The sequence below is a fragment of the Camelina sativa genome, chromosome 9 (genome assembly GCF_030686135.1).
Source record: "Camelina sativa cultivar CO46 ecotype springtype chromosome 9, ASM3068613v1".
In the NCBI taxonomy this organism is placed as follows: Eukaryota; Viridiplantae; Streptophyta; class Magnoliopsida; order Brassicales; family Brassicaceae; genus Camelina; species Camelina sativa.
Window position 1 is genome coordinate 37,691,903 of NC_141888.1, and position 22,692 is coordinate 37,714,594.

The window sequence follows — 22,692 nt, forward strand, 5'->3', positions numbered from 1 at the left end:
TTTTCTCCATCTTGCTACATGTTTTTATCTTTCGTAAAAAGATTGGTTTCACTATTTTTACTTCAAAAAGTGTTTATCAAATAATGAAACTATGCTTTTTCATTCTGTCTCCCCCTTTCTGATTTACTTATGCCATATTTTTAATCTTCAGAAAAAAGTGTCGACTAAAATAAAATAAAAATAAAGAAAAATGGTTGCGAGTATTTAGGAAAACTTGTAAGAATTCACATAATTAAGAGAATGTCAATAATTAAACTGTTATTGTGTGAGTTTAAATTGAATTTTTTTTTGTTTTACAGCTTTTAAAGTCATTTTCCGAATTACTCCGAATCCTTTGATCGATTTCTTAATTAAGCAAACTTAAAAAGTATTTATCGCAATGTGAAACAGAAAAAACGAAACAATTAAAAAGATCGCATCATATGAAAATTTAAATATAGCATTATTCAGACTTGGTCCAGTACTGTTATATATATGATCTAAAGATCATGTTCTTGAGGACTTGCTAAAAAGGTTTGATACAAAATGTGGAGGCTGAGGATCGGAGCTAGGGACGGAGATGATGAGACTCACTTGTTCAGCACCAACAACTACACCGGAAGGCAGACTTGGGAGTTTGATCCCGATGCATGCTGCCCAGAGGAACTCGCTGAGGTCAATGAAGCTCGCCATAATTTCTTAATAAACCGGTCACGTTTCAAGATCAGTGGTGATCTCCTTTGGCGTATGCAGGTGGAGGTTTTAAAACTATACATAGGGATAACTAGAAAATTTGAACCTTAATATCTTTGGAGTCTGCCATGTTAGTTGCAGTGGCCTGTAAAACTCGTATATAGTTGGGCATATTTATTTGAAGGAGAGAGATGTAAGTTTGTGTTTTTTTTTTTAAAAAAATTTTGGTATGGATTATAATAGTTTCTAAGGGAAAAGAAGTTCGAGCAGAAGATTCCGAGAGTGAAGATAGAAGATGCGGAAAAGATAACGTACAAAGACGCGAAGACAGCACTGAGAAGAGGGCTACTCTATTTCACGGCGTTGCAAGCTGAGGATGGACATTGGCCTGCTGAAAACTCTGGCTGCTTGTTCTTCGAAGCTCCCTTTGTGAGCTATCCTTATCCCTTCACTCTCTCTAATATGTTATTCTTTTCTTTTCTATTCATCAAATATACATATATATATATATATATGTGTAAAATGTAATGATAAAATATTCTAGGTCATATGCTTGTACATTACTGGACATCTGGAGAAAATCTTGAGTTTGGAACATCGCAAGGAACTATTGCGCTACATGTACAACCATCAGGTACGCGTATCTTATGTAACACATTTCCTATGTAGAAGTGGATAGATTATTTTTCTTGATAAGTCAGAGCCCCCTAGCTCTGATCTTAGCTATGATCAGAGCCCCCTAGCTAGTTCTCTGACGTTAACTAATTATTGGTTTGTATAGAATGAAGATGGTGGGTGGGGAATACACGTAGAAGGCCAAAGCGCTATGTTCTGCACGGTCATCAATTACATTTGCCTACGGATTTTGGGAGTAGAAGAAGCAGATCTTGATGATGTCCAAGGAAGTAGTGGGTGTGCAAGGGCTCGTAAGTGGATCCTTGATCAAGGTGGTGCTACGTATACGCCCTTGATCGGAAAGGCTTGGCTATCGGTATTTATACATTACATATACGCGCGAAATATATACTTTATTTTATCAAAATTTTGTATGTCTAATATATATATGGTCTGATCCTTAGATATTAGATTATGTCTCCAATTAATTTCGACTAGACTGTGTAATTTGTGTTGTGCTTTTCTTCACACAGATCCTTGGAGTGTATGATTGGTCCGGTTGCAAACCTATACCGCCTGAGCTGTGGATGCTCCCTTCTTTTTTGCCCTTCAACGGAGGTTCCACTTCCACATTCTATGATATATAAATTATTTGTTATGGTTTTGTTACATTTGCTTGCTATTTGTATCATAATCAAAATTGATCGGTCCAAGGCATGTCTCTAACCAAATATATGTTACTGTAAACAGGTATTCTGTGGATTTATTTCCGGGAGATTTTCATGGCCATATCATACTTGTATGGTAAAAAATTTGTAGCTACACCAACACCTCTCATATTACAGCTTCGGGAAGAGCTTTATCCTCAATCTTATGACAAAATCATATGGAGTCAAGCTCGCAATCTGTGCGCCAAGGTAATAAAAGTTGTTTAGGGTACATTACATATATATATATGAGATCTAGTAATGATAATAAAACAAATAAAAATGGCATGATGCAGGAAGATCTCTACTATCCACAATCATTTTTACAAGAGTTGTTTTGGAAAGGTGTTCATATATTGTCAGAGAACATCGTGAGTCGATGGCCTTTCAACAAGCTCATCAGGGAAAAAGCTCTTCGAAAGACAATGGAACTCCTTCATTATCAAAATGAAGCCAGTCGATACATTACTGGTGGATGCGTCCCAAAGGTTAATTATAACGGTATTCTATTACTGATTTCCACTTTTATTTGATAGCCGCTTCATATGCTTGCTTGTTGGGTAGAAGACCCAGATGGTGATTATTTTAAGAAACATCTTGCTCGAATCTCCGATTACATATGGCTTGCGGAGGATGGTCTCAAAATCCAAGTTAGTGTTTTTTTTTTTTTTTTTTTTTTTTAAATTTAATTTACTCTGTTTTTGGAACTCTGTTTCTGTCACGAGATTTTTTTAATTTAGAGAATGTTATTTTGGTGCTGCAGTCTTTTGGTAGCCAATTGTGGGATACAGCACTCTCACTTCAAGCCATCTTAGCTTCTCATGATATTGATGACGATGATGATGATATTAAATCAACGCTGATTAAAGGCTACACTTACTTGCAAAAATCTCAGCTTACAAGAGATCCTCCTGGTGACCATAAGAAAATGTTGAAAGATATTGCCAAAGGAGGATGGACATTTTCGGACCAAGACCAAGGCTGGCCTACTTCGGATTGTACTTCTGAGAGTTTAGAGGTTCGACTCCATTAATAGTTCTTTATTACTTCTTTCTTGAGTAACCTTGTTTTACGATCATTTAACTTTTGAGGTTGATGACACTTGGCCGGCCAGTGTTGCCTTATCTTTGGAAGCATGCCATCGGAGTTTATTGGCGAGAAAATGGATGTAGAGAGGATCTATGATGCCGTTAATTTGCTTCTTTATTATCAGGTAACGTATTATAACGAAAACTCCACAACGGCTAGTTAGTGGACTAATGATATTGATTTGTTAAATAATATTTAACAGAGCGAAAATGGAGGCGTAGCAGTGTGGGAGGCAGCTCGTGGACGATCTTGGCTAGAGGTACTACTTATTTAAGTCATCTTACTATTTCGTATGTTTAGTGTCTCTTATAGTAATGCCTCAAAATAAAATGCAGTGGCTTAGTCCGGTGGAGTTTATGGAAGACACAATGCTCGAGCATGAGTACTATATATATCTTTACCACATCAAAGTCTTTTTGTTTTGTTTTGTTTTCTTTTGCTACTGTAAAAAATGAATTTAATTTATACTATGGAATATATGGAGCTTTGTTTAGGTATGTAGAATGTACGGGGTCAGCGATAGCGGTATTGGCTCGGTTCTTGAAAGAGTATCCTGAGCACAGAAGGGAAGAGATTGAAAGGTTTATCAAGAATGGTGTCAAATACATAGAAAGATTTCAAATGCCGGATGGTTCTTGGTATGGAAACTGGGGTGTGTGTTTCATTTATGGAACCTTTTTCGCTGTAAAAGGTCTAGTGGCTGCAGGCAAGACTTACCAGAATTGTGAGCCGATTCGTAGAGCAGTTCAGTTCCTTCTGGAGACACAAAACGTTGAAGGCGGTTGGGGTGAGAGTTATCTCGCTTGCCCCAACAAGAAATATACGCCTCTAGAGGGAAACAGGAGCAATGTGGTGAATACAGGACAAGCACTGATGGTTTTGATTATGTGTGATCAGATGGAGAGAGACCCTTTGCCTATTCATCGCGCAGCTAAACTGTTGATCAACTCTCAGATGAATAATGGCGATTTCCCGCAAGAGGTGATTCTCATTTTTTTTCTATTTACCAGTTTACACCTCAATCTGATACAAGATAGTTAACTCTCTCTATATGCCACAAAATGCAGGACATAATGGGAGTGTTCAAGATGAATGTGATGATCAATTACGCAACCTATAGAAACATTTTCACTCTTTGGGCACTCGCATACTACACAAAGGCGTTGCGCCTGCTCCTCTGATGAAGATTTCACTTTGATGCTTGAGCTTGAGGTTTTCCAAAATAAGATTGAGGTTTATTATATGATAAAAAGATCCAATCGAAATCATGTGTTACTGCTTTTGAAAACACGTTTTAAGGATTTTCACCACGTTACAATCTCTGTATTTTGTGTGCTTTTACTGTACTATATAAGTCTATAATAAGCATGTCTCAACCTTTCTAACTTCTTTTGGAAAAGCTAATCAATTCTTTCAAGATTATACATCACCATTTGTTCTAGAGCTGACCTGAAGTCACTTGGAGGCAGGCACTGCAGATTCTTTATCGCGTCATCAGCTTTCTCCCTAGCCAACTCTTGTGCTCTCCTGATTCCCCCACCTTCACTCACCAATCCAATAGCTTCTTCCAGTGAACCCACCTCACAAAACTCTGACTCAATGATCTCTCTCAGCCTTGGCTCCTTCTCCAGAGCAAAAATCACAGGAGCGGTTAAGTTACCTTTAGCCAAATCACTCCCTGATGGCTTCCCAAGCTGCTCTGTAGACTGAGTGAAGTCCAATATGTCATCAACTACCTGGAAAGAGAGGCCGAGATTCTTCCCAAACTCATACATTTGCTCTGTCACATTGTTCTCGACGCTGCTGAAGATGGCAGCTCCTTTGGTGCTTGCAGCCACTAAAGATGCTGTCTTGTAAAAACTCTTGAGTAAGTAGTCGTCGAGCTTAGTATCACAGTCAAATAAACTCGACGCCTGTTTTATCTCTCCGCTTGCAAAGTCTTTAATCACCTGAAAACATAACATTCAGTGAGATGTGATTTAGAGCATAACCTCATAAAAGAGAAATCATGTACCTGACTGATGAGCTTAATAACTTCAAGATTCTCAAGATTTGCTAAGTACCATGATGCTTGAGCAAACATGAAATCACCAGCTAACACTGCTACTCTTGTACCGAAAAGCTCATGAACTGTTTCCTTTCCTGGAATTACACAGAGAGAGTTTAAACCAAACTAAACATTTTCAAGAGTTAAGAGATAGAATCATCACAAATCAAGAATGAAAACTCACCTCTACGCATATCACTCTCATCTAACACATCGTCGTGTATCAAGCTTGCCGTGTGAATCATCTCAATGATCTCACCCAAACGCCGGTGTTCAGTTGTAAGTTCCCTGCATCAAAAGACACAATCTGAAAATGATCACTTCATGCAAAGGATGGGATATATACAAGAAAAAAAGTCTAGAGATTACTTACTTGAGGCCAGCCAACTCTGCTGTGGCACGTGATACAAGGAATACTAAACCCGGTCTCATTCTTTTACCACCAGCTCCAAAAATCTGCTCAGCCGCAGATATCAAAACCGGGTTTTCTGCACCAACAATCTAATAAAGAACAATACTGTTTTAGATCCCCTAGTGCAATAGAAGAAGACAATGCCAAAAAAAAAGAGTTTCTTGTGATGGATACTAACCGATAAAAGATTGTCATTCAAAGTCTGCAGATCATCAGCTACTACCTCAAACAGATTTGTCAACGAAATGGGCTGTTTTGGTTCTGGCTTCAAATCAAAAGTCACTGTTTGAGCTTGACCAATACCTACAGGGATCTCATGAGGCATAAGCATAAACTCCACAGATTCTTATATGAAAATCTATAACTATTTACAGAACACTCCTATGAGACAATCAATTCATAGCAATAAACCCAATTCAAGATTTGAAATTGAGACAAGAACACGACTCAAACTAATCCAACCCAAAGCAACCAATCACATGGAACCAAAAAAAGTTTTAAGACAAAGAGAGAATAATAATACCATTGAGCAAAGAGATCTCCTTTGGTTTTGTCGGCACGGCTTTGCAACTCCCAACAAGATTCCCACCGCCATAGTAGCTGCTTCTATTGCTGCTGCTACCAAACTTACAAACAGTCTTGCCAAAAGGAAGAAACTGACGACGGCCGCAACCACATGCCATCATCATCGTACCTAAATCTATGTTTCGAGATGACGTCATCATTCTCACAAAAAAAAACCCAGTAAGCTTGAGAACTAACTAATAAGGGGAGAAGTTATGAAACTAGAGAAGGGGTCTGTAAAAAGATTCAACCTTTAAAAGCTAACTCCTTTTTTTCTCCAACACGGGAGAGATTGGGTGTATGAAAAAATTACAACAAATAATAAAAAAAAAAAAAAAAAGGTATACAAAATCAAGTGGTTGATTCGGCTCGAGTTTATTTTTTATTCTATAATATTTGCTTGGGTGGACGAGACAAGCCCACATGAGATTGAGATCGATCACTCCGAGGACGAAAGTGACGAGTGTTGTGTTGTTGTTCTGTTTTTGTTCAATTACCAAAGGGGAAGGGCAGAGAAGAGGGAAACGATTAGACCGCTTATCTAATCTGAGGCTGTGATCTCACCACGTGTCACTTATCCAATGGTTTAATGTTCGACGTTACTTTCTGACGCCAAAGAACCAAAGCAAAAAAAAAGAATATTGTACGTTACTTTTCTTGGGTATATTTTCCAATTGTCTGCTGTAAGTGTGGTGAAGGATTCAATTATTGAAGCTTACTGTAAACAATATTGCATACTGAATTGAGATCAAATTTTGATAAGTAATGGATACTTTGTTTTTGTTTTTTATGATATCAAATTTGATTGTAACAGAAGCAATGATTCAGGATTCAAACATTCGATTTAACATATGATTAATCAAATTCTGTAAACTTGAATTAAACACCCATAAACATGCTCCTCCTCTGTTTTCTTCTAACAAATGGTTTTTTTTTTCCCCTCATGTGTATTGATAGTAGCAGTTTCCATAGCCTACATATATAATGAAAAAATGAAATAATGAAACTTTAATCTGAGTTTTCTTTTTTTAATATAACTGTTTTATATATAAGAAGAGGAAGAAAAAGAGTAAACTTACTAGGATTAGTTATGACAATGAGTCCAGAGTTCTTGAAATTGCAGTTCCAGTAGTTTCTTCCATTAGCTTGGTAATAAAGATTCATGGCGATCGAAGCATGGTTGATTAGGTTACCAGGGGAATAACATGGACATCCACTCGAGAGAACGTGACAGTCGACATGAGAGCACGCGAAGTTTATGTTATCAAGAAGTGTTGCTTGATCTGAAGAAGGTTTAGCCACACACCAAGTCTTCATCTATAACAACAACTTAGAACAAATTAAACTCACTAAGTAAAAAGAAATCATATTTGCATTAATTTGATAGTTGGTCTACGCATTTTACCTCTGCGTTGACTTTGATGAAGTTTCTTTCTGTGAGAAAAACAAAAGATTAAGATGATACTGTTAAGTAAAATTATTGTACCTCAACTTGTTGAATCTTACTGTTAAAGTTAAAACTGTGTGTGGTATTTAATGTAAATTTATATAAGTAATTAAACTAGGATATGGTTTTAGAGAATTGTAATTTGATTACCTGAGGAGAGGTAGAGGAAGATGAGGAAAGAAATGCACATCCATGCTTTAGCCATTGTTGGAATTTTGTTTGAGTACTTAGAACTCTTGTACAATCTTTGGTGATATATATAAAAGATGAGCAAGTGAATCAGTGATTACTTTTTTTATTTTTATAAGAATAAACTATTCAAAAAAAAAGAAACAAACTATTGTTTTTGACATGTAATACACATTAATTAATGTTTTTAGGCTTTTAAGGTGAATAATCCAGCAATTTGCTTAAATGAAAAGTAAGCGTTTTAGCCAAAGTGTCGTTTTATAAACGTACACTTTGGTTTGAAATTCAATCTTCAAAATCTGATGTCAGTTGTTATTGAGAACTTTTTTGGTTTTAGTGTTTTACCTTGTGTTTTCCGCATATTTAAAGCTTCTGGAAAATACCCTTCTTTTCCGCCGGTCGGTTTTAGGATTTCAAAAACGTATTTCATCATGGTAATCACTTTTTGTATTATAATATAATGAAAACGTTTCAAAATAAAAATCTAACGTCATTGTATTCCATTTTTGTATTATTTTTTTTCCTTTTGCTAAGTCAAAAAAGAAAAAAAAGAGTCGCTAATTGTTTCATAAGGTTTAGTGTAGTGAGAATATTTGGGATCTCACCGTCAAATAACGAGACATCAAAACGTGACGTGAGCTGTAAATTAGGGAAATTGTTTAGATCCAATGCCCACTTTGTACGAGAATCTTATGAAAAGAATAGTTGATATTAAGCTTTTTGTGTATAATCCTTTATTCCATGAACCAAAAAAAAAGATGAGAAATAAACTTCTATACTATACTATATTAAAACTACAGTTTTAGCTTTCCAGTTCAGTTATCAAAGAAGCGAATCTCGAAGTCTTTTTTTTCTTCAGCGAAACTTTTATATTGGAACTGAATTATTTGATGATTTCAAGAAATTAACTAATTAAGTTTTCTTACAGAACATTACTCACGTGCTTTGATGCGAGCAAGCAATATTGACACAAGAGACATGCATCAAAAGGAAGAACGTTTGGAAAGTTTGATGTATTCGAGCAATTTGACAACCTCTGCCATAGTCGGTCTAACGATCGGTTCCGGTTCAAGACACATCATCGCTATACCAAACACATCGTTCAACTCTTGAACTGGTGATCCTCTTAACCGGTTATCTATCACCACCTCTTCTCTTTGGTCTCTTACCACTCCTTTTACCTGGAATAGTAACAATTACAGTACATACAACGTTTAAAAACCAAACCAGAGTAATAATAACTTGAACAAGGAAAAGAGATAGATAAACTGATACCCAAGTAACAAGCTTTGTTCCTTCTTCAAAAAACTCATCATCTGTTGGTCTTCTTCCAGTTAGAAGCTCCAAAAGAACAACTCCGAAACTGTAAACATCTCCTTTCATTGTCGCTTTACCCGTATCGAAATACTCTGTTTTTTTTAAAACACACATTGAACAAAATAAAAAAAATCAATCTACCTTCTCCATTGTAGTGGAATGTGAATTTTGAATATGTATCTAAAGCGTGTTAGTTGTACAAACCAGGAGCTAAGTATCCAAATGTTCCAGCTACAAACGTGGAAACATGAGTCTTGTCCGGCTCCATCAAAGTGGCTAAACCAAAATCAGAAACCCTAGCTTCCATGTTCTGATCAAGAAGTATGTTACTAGATTTGATGTCTCTATGGATTATGTGAGGGATGCAATCATGATGAAGGTAAGACACCCCTCTAGCCGCTCCAACCGCGATTTTGTATCTCGATTCCCAATCCAAAACTTTTCTATCTCCTGATTTTTTTCCTGCGAATAAAAAAAAAAAAGCTTGCGGTTGGAGAAACTAGATAAAAAACACGTTTTTGTGCTAAATGAATGCTTTTTTTTGGGCGTACCGTGTAGAAAAGAATCCAAGCTTCCATTAGGCATGAGCTCATAGATGAGAAGATTATAATGTGGAGAAGTGAAGTAGCCATGGAGAGTTACAATGTTCCTGTGTTTGATATCAGCCATTGCTTCTAACTCTCTATGAAACCCTCTGTCTCTCTCAGAGGTTCCTCTGTTTAGTCTCTTGACAGCAAAAGTTGTTGAATCATCAATGACTAATCTGTAAACAGTTCCGAATCCTCCTGAACCGAGAATGTCTTTGTTGCTTAGCTTATGTGACTTCTTCATAAACATGTCGGAGGAAACAGAGTTAAGTAATGGAGATTTGAACATCACCATTTTTCCTCCTCCTTTGACTGCAAGATCATAAGAACATGAATCAAACCATAAAGAGACGACATGATCATGTATTTCACACAGCTTAAAAAAAATTACTTACCTGGGAATCCGTTTTCATAAACTGTGTTTTTTCTTTGCCATCTCTTGTAGAGAAGAAGAGCGATTACGATTTTACCAATGACAAAAGCAACCACAGAGATTGTTATGTAAAAAGTTGTTTCCTTTGCATTAGCCATCGTTTTTCTCTGAACATAAAAGTTGCAAGTTCTTTTCTTTATCTTATCATCTACATTTGAATTAAAAGAAGAGAAGACAACAAAGTTGGTTACGTGAAAACGGAGATAGACAGAAAAAAGGAAGTAGGTTTAGGACCTTTTTTGGTTATCCTCACCAACAATTTGGACACTTCGCCTCATAATAAAAACAATTCATATTTGTATTACTATTACGTATGAAAACGAAACTGATTTTGTACGTAAAAATTCATCCGCTTTTGTTGAAAATATTAAATGAGATGTGTAACACTTTATGAATAAAATGTACAAGTACTCGTGAAAGTAGGGTACCTTACCAGCTATTACCTTGTTTTTGTCGTTGACTACATGTGAAGGAACTCAAGAAGATGATCAGTAATAATAATACAAAAAACCCTTGCGAATTGCAATTTTACAATATTTGTGCTCACCAATGACCAATCTAAAAGCACATCACTAATATATTAAAAAAAAAAAAACCATGCAAATTGGTACACTTTAACATACATTAAGTCTGATTCAGTTCCCGGCCTTAAATATACTAACTCTCTGAGAGATTTAGCAACTGTATCTGTATGCTGGAACTGGAAAAGGTAGAAACCTTGACATATCATTCAATGGGCTTCTTATGAATACCCGATCCTCCCGTAGTACTCCAACCAAAGGTGGAGGTTTTTTTTTTCCCTTGCCTTACCAAGACACTTTTCTGTAGCTAGATCTTGGTTGATCTTAAGTAGGAAAGGACAGGCTTCCATCAATCTCGTGAGTAAGCCTCTGGCAATGGGAACATACTTTTTCATAATGGTACCAGACTGTAGTGGACTGACCATACATAAGGGAGGTTGATGACTTTCGATTTCCGGATGGGCTTGGACACATCAAATCTGATTTTTAACCCGTACAAAAACCCCGACTAATGGGTTGGTCAAGGTCGAAGACAACATAGTGACCTGTCCTACTCCTACTAGCTCAGTTACTTTTTATTTTATTTCATTTTCTAGTAGTAATTTGATGGACATTCAAGAGTGAAAGAGACTAATTATTTCCTTCCACACTTTTTTCTTTTTTTTTTTTACTTTTTTTTTTTCCTTTTAAAAATTGGGAGGGAAGGGGGAAAGGAGGAGACGGGAGCGAGCGGCGTAGCATCAGCGATTCTGAAATGGCCAACGACAATAATCTCTCCAGCTTGGTTCGCGAACTCCGCGAACACGTCGCCGCATCCTCCTCCACTCCGCCTAACAACCTCCGTCGCTCTTCCGGAGAAGAAGATGATTCTCTAGTGATTCGATTTCGGGCTGTCATGCCCCATCTTTTGAATACCTACCTTGTTCCTTCTCTCGGTAATTACTTTACTGTCTCTCTCTCTCTCTCTCTTTGAGCCTCTTGTTTCTGTTCCCTTCTTAGCTTGGATTGGATTTTGCTGGAATTAATTTAGGTTAACCCTAGAGGACGTTTACGGTTTCATGTGGCTCCTCCTACATCTGTTTGTTCACCACTGATTTTGGACTCCATTTTATCGATTGAGTTCCAATTTATCTTGAATTAGCTACTTTTTGAGAAACGCATGTTTCATAGTTCCTTTGTCGTGCGTGTGCGTGTGCGTGGACAGGTAACGGGAGGGAAGTTACAGCTGTTCTGAAGCTTGTTGGTAATATAGCAAGGAACTTTCCAGGAGTTTTCTATCTCGGAACCCCTGCGGCTATTCTCCCTGTCATTGCTCGTATTATCCCCTTCTTTGCTGAACCAGATTTTGTGTAAGTTGTTTCACTAGAATATTGGGTGTGCTAGTTCCTACCTATCTAGGTCATATCTCCTCCTGAACTGGGTGTCACTCCTCTAAGAGTTTTCCTCTAATGCTTTCTTTCGTAAATCAATTGCAGTCCTGCGCATGGAGTACTACTTGAAACTGTTGGCTCTCTCTTAATGTTGCTGCGTTCCAACTCAAGGAAGGCGTACCGGATGTTCTTCCTTGACTGTTTGCAGGCCATTGAAGGTGATAGTAACATTTAGGACTTTCTTCCTTGCTTATCATAATGATGTGGCGTTATCCAATCATGTTAGAAGGACCAACTATATAATTGGAGATTGTTGCTTGTAAAACTGACTCCGTGAATCTTAATAATACGTACTATGGTTCCAAAATTCTTCAACTTATACTGAACTAACGTTCCTTTTCTGTGCCCAGATCTGCAACCTATTGCATCACGTCACTCAAATGAACCAGAAATCTGTGAATCTCACATTCCATTTAGGTGTTTCTGTATGTCCATTTCTGGAATTTGGGGTGATACTTGTCGTCTCTGTGATCTGCCAGATGCTAATAAACCCAGAGATGGGGATGGCCTTGTGTTGAACTTATTGGGAGCCAAAAGATGGCAACCTTTTGCTACTTGTATCCTTAAGCTCATCTGTAAATGCCTAACTGAGGGGACACTCTACGTCCACGGTCTCATCCATACATCATTTGTCAAAGCTGCTTGTTCTCTAGTATGCGGTGGTGGTGCAGATTTGCAGATGGTGAGTAACTATTTGTTCATAAGCTTGGTCATCTGGTTTATCAGATCGATTGATAGTGTCACTGGTGCATTTAATTTTCTTTGGAGATGTGATGATTTTTAGGACATTAATCTGATATCTGATTTTATATGGAAGGCATGCTTTGAATTTGCTTCTCTTGTCGGATCAATCCTTACTTTCAACATCCTCCCTCATGTGGGCTTGATACAGTCAATCATCCTCCTTTTAAGTGCAGATGAAGAAGGACTTCCTGTGTACAGGTGTGTTCCCACATATCAAAACACATCTCTTTTGTTTTATTTTGACATGATTGTGAATTTAAGTTTCTGTTTACCTTCCTCACATTTGAGTGTGGAAAAAAAATATTTGTTAAACTGCTCTTTTCCCCACTGGTTCAGTTTATTTTCTCCGATGAAGTTTCAGAATATAGATCTACCTTCACTTTGAACTTAAATTCTGGGTTTGTGTAACAGAAATGCGATTTACGATGCTACTATTGGGCGTTTCCTTACGGCATTATATTCCAGCTGTTCTGATGTCGCTATCAAACTAACTGCAGAAAGTTTAGTGTTGGTCTTCCCTCATGCTTTACAGAGAACAAACAGTGAGGAGCTTAAGGTATATTTGGATCTGTTTCTTCCATACACATGTTCCACTCCAATGAATTTCTGATCAATTTTTTATTTTATTTTCACTGGTACTCTTTCAACAACTTTATGGGAAATCACATGGGATATTTATGTATGTAGGCTTCCCTGTGCGGAGCATATGCACGGATTGTGAAATCTTGTCCTCCTCGTATTTGGAAGCTACATTGCCTTCCAGAGTTGCTTCATCTTTCAAAACCTTGTTATCAATTGATAGAATGTTTTAAAGCAGTTCTTGTAGTTCTTGGACCTGGTTGTGTTCGAGGTAAGACAACCAAATGTGGTAGTCATACATCAACAGCAAGTGATGTTGGAAAAAAAAGGCATATTGAGGATGGACGTGCTTACAAAAGGAAGCGCCAGAAGGTTGGTGATGATATTCAACGAGGGGTTTACTTGGATCCTGAATTTTCCAGTGAGACTGATGGAAAAGATGCTGTTAGTCTGCGTGAGATGCTTATTTCAACTGTAGAATCTTTAAAGCCTCCACCTTCTGGACCTAGTCTGTTACAGACTGAAATTTCAATTGTGGCACTTACCATGCTCAGCAATGCATTTTGTTTCTCTCCCTGGACTGACATGACTCATCGCTTGTTTCACCAGATGTATGCCTGGATTCCCTGGATAGCTGAGCAGGTAACCAGAAACACCCCAGTCCCGATTCTTTTACTAGCATTTTCGATTCCTGTTTTTATTTTAAACGGTATGTATGTAGGTTGAGAAAGAAAATCCTATAATGTTCGATATTTCAATTTACTTGGAAGGAATTCACAATATTCTGCTTGTGCCTGGTAAGTCTCCTTTTCCATGAAGTCTTGACATGTTTTTCCATGCTAAATAATGTGTTGATCTTTTGCTCTATACCAGTTTGGGATTTATCATCTGTTAATGTGTTCCCCTTTAATCAGATTTGGATTCAAGGTATGAATATACAAGTAAAGGGAATGATCTGGTTGCCATACAATTCCTGCTGAAGCTTCCATGGACGCACTGCATGCTGTTTAAGAAGCCTAGCTCTCTAGTAAAGTCTAAGTGTTTATCTGTGGGAATATGGACAAAGCTTGGTTTACAAGATGGGAGTGGTTTTAATATTTTTAATCGGGCTCTTTCTGACGATTTTGAACAAGTGCGAGCTGTTGCTGTTATCTCTATGCCCCTCAAAGTTCTTTTCTCTGGTCTTGATGCCCTTCTTCATATATTTCCAAGACTGGAGTAAGTAGATGAGATAAAAACGACATAATAAACGAAGTTCATATGGCTGTTTTTGCTTACTAGTCCTTTTCAAGATACTCTTAAAGACATAGCTTAACTGTTCCTTTGTCTTTTACTCATAGGGATTTGTTGAAAGAAAAGCAATTGATGGTTAAGAAGGCCATTCCTCAGTCCCTTGGCTTCTTATCTTGTCTTTATGGGTCAAGTACAACCCGCTCAGAGAAAACTGCATGCCATTTATTCCTACATGAAGATTTGAAGAAAGATGAGACTCTGAATTGTCTACTTCAAGGGTTCCAATGTTCAAAGTGTGATAAATTTATCGAAAGCAAAGATGAGAAGCATTTCATAATCATAGAGCCTCCAGAGATGGTGAAATTGGAAATGGACCATCATCGTGATTACTTTAACCTTCAATTATATTTTAATCTTCTCTATGACGAGTCTTCTGAAGAGACTCAGCTAGCCTGCGTAGAAGTAATAAGGAGAATTCTTGGCCACACCCCCCCAGATATTCTGGTCAGAACAAGGTCTCAATGGATAAGATGCCTTAAAGATCTGCTACTTCATGCAAATACAGATGTAAGGGAAGCATTCTGTGCTCAGATTGGTATCTTTGTACAGCATCCTATTTTGGGCGGTTTGTTTCATGGTGAAGATGCTATGGAAAAAAGTTGCGAACAAAAGTTTTTTAGTTTGATTGAGCGTTCTCTAGCAACAGCGAAGGATCCTCTTGTCATCCAGACTCTACTGGAAACGACAGCTGAAGTTATGGTAGCTGTTGATGTTACTAGTGAGCTTTTCTTGTTTTGTCTTTTCCTGCTGATTGATCAGCTTGATCATCCAAACTTGATCATCCGAATAAATGCTTCAAGGTTAATAAATCGGTCATCCTACGTCCATGTGAAAGGGGGATTTGCAACCCTACTTTCCAGAGTTGCTCATATTCAAAATGAGTTGTTTGATAATCTATCTGCCAGGCTGACCAGCCGTTCAGATGTGGTAAAAGAATTCGCAGAGGCTGTTTTAGGTGTTGAAACTGAAGAACTTGTGAGGAAAATGGTCCCTGTTGTTCTTCCTAAGCTCTTGGTATACTGGCAGGAAAATGCTGAAGCAGCCAATACCTTGAACGAACTGGCAAGGTTATTAGACACAGATGTGGTACCGCTAATAGTTATTTGGTTACCCAGAGTTCTTGCATTTGCTCTGAACCAAAAAGAGGACAAGAATCTGCTCTCAGTTTTGCAATTGTATCACTCACGGATTGGTTCTGACAACCAAGAAATTTTTGCTGCTGCGTTGCCTGCACTCTTAGATGAGCTTGTATGCTTTGTGGACATTGCTGATATACCTGAGACAGATAGACGGGATATACTCGCATAGCTTCGTACTTTTGAGCAGAAATTGCTAGTTGGAAGTAGCATGAAAGTTTCTTAAATTTACATGTCAACAGAAATGGCTAGAGGTTGTTTTTTTTAGTTTCAGAGGAAAATGCATTCATCATTTTTAACAAATAACTGAACGTCCTGATGCTTGTTTGTTTTTTACTTTTTATGACGTTTGATTTTAGTACTTTGTTTTGCAGGCTACAGAGACTGCCTGAGGCAATAAAGAAGATCTCAAAAGTTTTAGCAAATACGGAAGATCTTCCTGGATTCTTACAAAATCATTTTGTTGGACTCCTTAACAGTATTGACAGAAAAATGCTCCATGCAGATGACATTTTTCTTCAGAAACAAGCGCTGAAGCGTATTAAGCTGCTCATTGAGATGATGGGCCATTATCTCAGCACATATGTGCCTAAGCTTATGGTTCTCCTTATGCATGCCATTGACAAAGATGCACTTCAGAGCGAGGGTCTCTTGGTCTTGCATTTTTTTACAAGAAAATTGGCTGCTGTATCGCCATCTAGCATAAAGTATGTGATTTCTCAGGTATTTGCTGCACTCATCCCCTTCTTGGAGAGAGAGAAGGAAGGTCCTCATGTTTATTTGGAGGAAGTGGTAAAAATTCTTGAAGAACTTGTTTTGAAGAATAGAGATATACTAAAGCAGCACATTTGTGAGTTTCCCCTCTTACCTAGCATACCGTCTTTAGGAGAATTGAACAATGCCGTACAAGAAGCACGTGGATTAATGAGCCTGAAGGATCAGTTGCGGGATATTGTAAATGGTATGAAACATGAGAACCTGAATGTTAGATACATGGTGGCATGTGAGCTAAGCAAATTGCTGTATCACAGAAATGAAGATGTTGCTGCACTAATTGCTGGTGAACTTGTCTCAGACATGGAAATCGTGAACTCTTTAATCACATCTTTACTACAGGGATGTGCAGAAGAATCTCGAACTACAGTGGGTCAGAGGTTTAAGTTAGTCTGTGCAGATTGTCTTGGAGCAATAGGTGCTATTGACCCTGCCAAAGTGAGAGTTGCTTCATGCAGTCGTTTTAAAATCCAATGCTCAGATGATGATCTTATCTTTGAGCTCATTCATAAACACTTGGCAAGAGCTTTTAGAGCTGCACAGGATACAATCATACAAGACTCAGCTGCTCTTGCCATACAGGAATTACTAAAGATTGCTGGTTGTGAGCCATCATTAGCTGGGAATGTTGTTCTGTTTACCCCCCAGGAGTGTGTACAAGTCAATGTATCTGGTTCTAGAAGATGTGGAAGTAACAGTGAAGTGAAGGATAGGGGGAAAAAACTATGGGATCGCTTCTCAAACTATGTTAAAGAACTAATAGCTCCCTGCTTGACTTCAAGGTTTCAGCTTCCAAATGTGTCTGACCCTGGATCAGCTGGACCAATTTATCAGCCTTCTATGTCATTCAGAAGGTGGCTGTCCTACTGGATAAGGAAATTGACAGCACATGCAACTGGATCCCGTGTAAGCATATTTGCTGCTTGCCGTGGCATAGTGCGTCACGATATGCAGACAGCTACGTATCTCTTACCATACTTAGTTCTGAATGTTGTTTGCCATGGGACTGAGGCAGCACGACTTAGCATTTCAGAAGAGATCCTTTCTGTTCTTGATGCTGCTGCATCAGAAAATAGTGGAGTGACAATAAACAGCTTTGGTGTTGGTCAGAGTGAAGTTTGTGTTCAAGCTGTTTTCACGCTTCTTGATAACCTTGGGCAATGGGTTGACGACGTGAAGCAGGGAGTAGCACTCTCATCTTCTATGCAGATATCAGGTGGTAGGCAAGTAGCACCCAAATTGAAAGACCAGGTTTCAACCTTAACAACAGAACAGGATCATCTTCTTGTACAATGTAAATATGTGTTGGAGCTTTTGCTTGCTATTCCCAAGGTGACCCTTGCTCGGGCTTCTTTCAGGTGCCAAGCTTATGCCAGGTCACTGATGTACCTCGAATCCCATGTACGTGAAAAGTCAGGCTCCTTAAATCCCGCAGCAGAGAAGACAGGCATCTTTGAAAATGCTGATGTCTCTTCTCTGATGGGAATATACAGCTGCCTTGACGAGCCTGATGGTCTTTCGGGCTTTGCAAGTTTAAGCAAATCGTTAAGTTTGCAAGATCAATTGTTGATAAATAAGAAATCTGGTAATTGGGCAGAAGTTTTCACTGCATGTGAACAAGCCCTTCAGATGGAACCAACATCAGTTCAAAGACATTCTGATGTTCTTAATTGCTTGCTTAACATGTGCCACCATCAGACAATGGTCACTCATGTTGACGGACTAATTTCCAGAGTACCTGAGTACAAGAAAACGTGGTGCACACAAGGTGTACAAGCTGCATGGAGACTTGGAAAGTGGGAATTGATGGATGAGTATCTTGGTGGAGCTGATGCAGAAGGTTTACTATTCAGTAGCTCAGACAGTAATGCCTCCTTCGACAGAGATGTAGCAAAGATTCTCCAAGCAATGATGAAGAAAGATCAATACTCTGTAGCTGAGAGAATAGCAATTTCCAAACAAGCTCTCATTGCTCCTCTAGCTGCTGCAGGCATGGACTCCTATACACGAGCATATCCTTTTGTTGTCAAACTTCACTTGCTAAGGGAGCTAGAGGACTTCCAGGCGGTTCTTAATGGGGATTCATATCTGGAAAAATCATTTAGTACAATTGATTCGGTGTTTTCGAAAGTAGTAGATAACTGGGAGAACCGGCTCAGATTTACTCAATCATCGTTGTGGACAAGGGAACCTCTCTTAGCTTTCCGAAGACTCGTCTTTGGTGCCTCTGGGCTTGGTGCTCAAGTTGGGAACTGTTGGCTTCAATATGCAAAGCTTTGCCGTTTAGCTGGACACTATGAGACAGCTCACAGGGCAATTTTGGAAGCTCAAGCTTCTGGTGCACCTAATGTTCACATGGAAAAGGCGAAACTTCTTTGGATCACTAGGCGCTCTGACAGTGCCATTATAGAGCTACAACAATCTCTCCTGAATATGCATGAGGGAGTTGTTGACTCGACTGTAATTTCTTCTATCAAAAGCTTACTGATGGCTCCCCCGAATCAAGAGCCTACAGTTCGTAACACACAATCTTTCAAAGAAAAAAAAGATGTTGCAAAGACTCTTCTTTTGTATTCCAAATGGATCCATCACAGTGGGCAGAAACAAAAGAAAGATGTTTTAAATCTTTACACCCAAGTCAAGGACTTGCTGCCCTGGGAGAAGGGATATTTCCATTTGGCTAAGTATTATGATGAACTATATGTTGATGCAAGAAAGTGTCAACAAGAGAGCTCTTTATTGAGCTCTGCAGGCAGTAAAAAAGGATCTGTCTCGTCGAACTTAAGCACTGAGAAAGCAGGGTGGGATTACCTATTTAAGGGAATGTACTTCTATGCCAAGGCACTTCACAGTGGGCACAAGAATCTCTTTCAAGCACTTCCGAGGTTGTTAACACTATGGTTTGACTTTGGTACTATCTATAAAACAAGTGGCTCAGCGGGAAATAAAGAATTGAAAAGTACTCATATGAAGGTGGTGATTGTGGACTCTTTCTCATGGCTGTTCACTATTTAATACTTCTTATTGCATATATAATATGTTTTATTATTTTCGCAGATAATGAGTTTAATGAGAGGCTGCTTAAAGGATCTGCCAACCTATCAGTGGTTAACTGTGTTGCCTCAGTTGGTTTCTAGAATTTGTCACCAGAATGGGGATACAGTACTAATGGTTAAAAATATCATCACCTCTGTTCTACATCAATTTCCTCAGCAAGGGCTCTGGATTATGGCGGCTGTTTCAAAATCTACTGTTCCTGCTAGGAGGGAAGCAGCTGCAGAAATCATACAAGGTGCACGAAAAGGTTTTAACCAAGGTGACAGAGGCCACAATTTGTTCATTCAGTTTGCTAGTTTGACTGATCATTTCATTAAACTGTGCTTCCATGGAGGACAACCAAGATCCAAGGTTATCAATATAGCGACTGAATTCAGTGCCTTGAAAAGAATGATGCCGCTGGATATCATCATGCCAATTCAACAATCTCTTACCATTAGCCTACCAGCATTCGATATGAACAGCAATGAACGACACTCTGCCAGTGTATTTTCTGATTCAGATCTACCAACTATTTCTGGTATAGCTGATGAAGCTGAGATACTTTCATCCCTTCAGCGCCCAAAGAAGGTATGCTTTTCCTTTTTTCACGGATTGAAAGCGTCATCATAGTATACGATTCTCTGCACTGCGTTCTGCTTATAGCTTCTTTTATATATCTCCCAGTATGGGCATTCTACCATAGCATAAAATCATTTTATCTTTGAGGATCAATCCTACAAAATATGCCTTACCAATATATTATATTTGGTATTCAGATCATTCTGCTGGGAAATGATGGTATTGAGTATCCATTCCTCTGCAAGCCCAAGGATGATCTCAGGAAAGATGCTCGGATGATGGAATTTACTGCGATGATAAACCGCTTACTATCCAAATATCCCGAAAGCAGGCGAAGGAAGCTATATATCCGCACCTTTGCAGTAGCTCCTCTGACTGAAGACTGTGGTCTGGTGGAGTGGGTTCCACATACACGTGGACTCCGCCATATTTTACAAGATTTATACATTTCTTGTGGAAAGTTTGATCGGCAGAAAACAAATCCGCAAATTAAAAGAATATATGATCAATGTGCTGTTAAAAAGGAGTATGAAATGCTGAAGACCAAGATCCTCCCTATGTTCCCTCCGGTTTTCCATAAATGGTTCTTGACGACGTTTTCTGAACCAGCTGCTTGGTTTAGGTCACGTGTAGCTTATGCTCACACCACAGCAGTTTGGTCCATGGTTGGGCACATTGTTGGACTTGGTGACCGTCATGGAGAAAATATCCTCTTTGACTCTACTTCAGGTGATTGTGTTCATGTAGACTTCAGTTGCTTATTTGACAAAGGCTTACAACTGGAGAAACCTGAGTTGGTGCCATTCAGATTGACCCAGGCAAGAAACTGCAAAATTGTTTTGTGTGTATTCTGTTGGTATTTTGTTTTTGTTTGTCATAATAATGAACTGTTATTTTCCAAACCACAGAACATGATCGATGGTTTGGGCATCACTGGATATGAGGGCATCTTCTTGAGGGTATGTGAAATCACTCTCACAGTGTTGAGGACACATAGGGAGACATTGATGAGCATACTGGAGACATTCATCCATGATCCTCTTGTGGAGTGGACAAAAACACACAAATCAAGCGGAGTAGAAGTTCAGAACCCACATGCTCAGGTTTGCATAATCATCTAATGATTCTCTTTCGTGTCAATTCTTTTGCCCTTTTTTTTTCTTTCTAATTGCTTGAGACAACCACATGATTTGGCAATTATAGCGGGCCATAAGCAGCATTGAAGCCCGGTTGCAGGGCGTGGTTGTTGGTGTTCCACTACCGGTAGAAGGTCAGGCTCACCGGTTGATTGCTGATGCAGTCTCACTTGAGAATCTTGGGAAGATGTACATCTGGTGGATGCCCTGGTTCTGATGAAAATCCCTGAACCCCTCTGTTGGTTGCACGCTACACCAGTTTGCATAATACCACTTATGCTAATACAGTAAGTTGATATGCAGATATAACTATCCTATGAGACTCTTAATTATTTCAACAGTATTCTGAAAGTGAAATATGTGCCTCCTAAACGTAGATCACAATAGAATTCAGTTAATTATTTATTGGCCGCCTATGAATACATAGGTGGCTACAAATCTTTTTGAGTGTAACTTATCTCACTCAAATTGCAATTTGCAGTGACCCAAGGAAATCGGGAGTATATGATCCTAGGAGTATTTGAGTGCACCTCTCCAGTAAACTAAGAAAGGTAAGCACTCTCTTTTCTGGTGATTTAACTAACACGAGCAGAGAATATAACAACCCATGATATGTATGTCCAAAAACCATTTCCAAAACTACCATCCCTCACGTATCGTAGTTTTTCTCATCAATAGATCACTATCATCTTCTTCCTCTGTACTAGTACCGTGGAGCCACTTCGAGACACCCGCATTGCCCCCTGCAGCAAACCTATTTGAATTTACCAAGACCTTGATCCACCACTGTCCTCGGTGGCCTCCCTGACGTAGGCTGCAGGTAAGCCAAAGCCGCTTGCTTCACCAGTGGGTTCCTTATCGGTATCTCTGAGCAGCTCCCACGACGGTACATTGCTGGTGATTTCACAGGTGAGGCTGGAGGCAGAGGTATATCCCAGAGAGATGTGTACTTAAACATCACTGATTTTCCCAGACTTTCACCCGGGTTCGCCATAGTTTTGGACAAGCCAGAACGTGATGAAGACTAGCTGTGGCGAAAATATTGCTGACAATTTTCTCATTAGAAAACTTGGGTTTGTGTCAACTTCGTCTTCTTCAGGGTTATTATTATATGTTGGTGCCATACTTTCTAATTTTAGTTTTTAGAGAAAGAACAGCTATCATGATCGTGCTCCAGCGCATGACTGTCTATATAAGCAGTCAATAATGTCTTAATATCCTATATATGTGGATAAACTAGGATTTAAGTACTATTTCATAATATAGGATGTTTAGAGGATTATTTTTGTTTTCGTAATATATAGGATGTTTCCAACTTTCAATACAACTTTTAGATTAATTTTATATTTTATGTTATGCAGTTTTGGACATGATTGGTTAAA

The 22,692-nt window shown here is 38.7% G+C and overlaps 5 protein-coding genes across 11 annotated transcripts; 2 read left to right on the forward strand and 3 right to left on the reverse strand.

Annotated features, from left to right (window-relative positions):
* The first annotated feature begins 395 nt into the window (after positions 1-395).
* On the forward strand, positions 396-4,468 carry LOC104713532 (seco-amyrin synthase-like). Its single transcript, XM_087463890.1, has 14 exons — positions 396-732; positions 916-1,101; positions 1,217-1,306; positions 1,454-1,663; positions 1,821-1,905; positions 2,038-2,204; positions 2,291-2,482; positions 2,531-2,644; positions 2,758-3,012; positions 3,109-3,207; positions 3,286-3,342; positions 3,419-3,465; positions 3,578-4,064; positions 4,151-4,468. The coding sequence occupies exons 1-14, from the start codon at positions 526-528 to the stop codon at positions 4,262-4,264; spliced, it is 2,310 nt and encodes a 769-aa protein (XP_087320016.1). The 5' UTR covers positions 396-525; the 3' UTR covers positions 4,265-4,468.
* On the reverse strand, positions 4,297-6,617 carry LOC147939239 (solanesyl diphosphate synthase 1, chloroplastic-like). Of its 3 annotated transcripts, XM_087463894.1 has the most exons (7): positions 6,358-6,617; positions 6,066-6,242; positions 5,721-5,845; positions 5,504-5,631; positions 5,315-5,418; positions 5,098-5,225; positions 4,297-5,032 (listed from the first exon to the last, which is right to left on the reverse strand). In XM_087463894.1, exons 2-7 carry the CDS (start codon positions 6,229-6,231, stop codon positions 4,484-4,486), a joined length of 1,200 nt encoding a protein of 399 aa, XP_087320020.1. In that variant the 5' UTR covers positions 6,232-6,242; positions 6,358-6,617; the 3' UTR covers positions 4,297-4,483. The 3 variants fall into 3 exon arrangements, with proteins under 3 accessions (XP_087320020.1, XP_087320019.1, XP_087320021.1); XM_087463893.1 differs by lacking the exon at positions 6,358-6,617 and having other exon boundaries at positions 6,066-6,344; XM_087463895.1 differs by lacking the exon at positions 6,358-6,617 and having other exon boundaries at positions 6,047-6,284.
* A 242-nt stretch (positions 6,618-6,859) lies between these two features.
* Positions 6,860-7,892, reverse strand: LOC104713533 (glucan endo-1,3-beta-glucosidase-like). The gene is made up of 4 exons (XM_010430679.3): positions 7,704-7,892; positions 7,512-7,540; positions 7,186-7,423; positions 6,860-7,079 (listed from the first exon to the last, which is right to left on the reverse strand). The coding sequence occupies exons 1-4, from the start codon at positions 7,756-7,758 to the stop codon at positions 7,048-7,050; spliced, it is 354 nt and encodes a 117-aa protein (XP_010428981.1). The 5' UTR covers positions 7,759-7,892; the 3' UTR covers positions 6,860-7,047.
* A 540-nt stretch (positions 7,893-8,432) lies between these two features.
* Positions 8,433-10,577, reverse strand: LOC104713536 (receptor-like serine/threonine-protein kinase At1g78530). The gene is made up of 5 exons (XM_010430681.3): positions 10,042-10,577; positions 9,611-9,958; positions 9,264-9,521; positions 9,018-9,151; positions 8,433-8,923 (listed from the first exon to the last, which is right to left on the reverse strand). The coding sequence occupies exons 1-5, from the start codon at positions 10,175-10,177 to the stop codon at positions 8,726-8,728; spliced, it is 1,074 nt and encodes a 357-aa protein (XP_010428983.1). The 5' UTR covers positions 10,178-10,577; the 3' UTR covers positions 8,433-8,725.
* LOC104713537 (serine/threonine-protein kinase ATR) lies at positions 10,578-22,680 on the forward strand. 5 transcript variants are annotated; one of them, XM_087463889.1, is made up of 17 exons: positions 10,578-11,535; positions 11,805-11,949; positions 12,076-12,188; positions 12,381-12,712; positions 12,848-12,972; positions 13,186-13,330; positions 13,462-13,995; positions 14,075-14,150; positions 14,268-14,571; positions 14,694-15,936; positions 16,155-19,529; positions 19,614-20,183; positions 20,372-20,992; positions 21,083-21,277; positions 21,378-21,597; positions 21,792-21,861; positions 21,989-22,680. In XM_087463889.1, the coding sequence occupies exons 1-15, from the start codon at positions 11,355-11,357 to the stop codon at positions 21,525-21,527; spliced, it is 8,109 nt and encodes a 2,702-aa protein (XP_087320015.1). In that variant the 5' UTR covers positions 10,578-11,354; the 3' UTR covers positions 21,528-21,597; positions 21,792-21,861; positions 21,989-22,680. The 5 variants fall into 5 exon arrangements, with proteins under 5 accessions (XP_087320015.1, XP_087320012.1, XP_087320014.1 ...); XM_087463886.1 differs by lacking the exons at positions 10,578-11,535; positions 11,805-11,949; positions 12,076-12,188; ... (4 more) ...; positions 14,075-14,150; positions 14,268-14,571 and having other exon boundaries at positions 14,694-16,036; positions 16,157-19,529; positions 21,989-22,130; positions 22,220-22,680; XM_087463888.1 differs by lacking the exons at positions 10,578-11,535; positions 11,805-11,949; positions 12,076-12,188; ... (4 more) ...; positions 14,075-14,150; positions 14,268-14,571 and having other exon boundaries at positions 14,694-16,036; positions 16,157-19,529; positions 22,018-22,130; positions 22,220-22,632.
* The last annotated feature ends 12 nt before the right edge of the window (positions 22,681-22,692 follow it).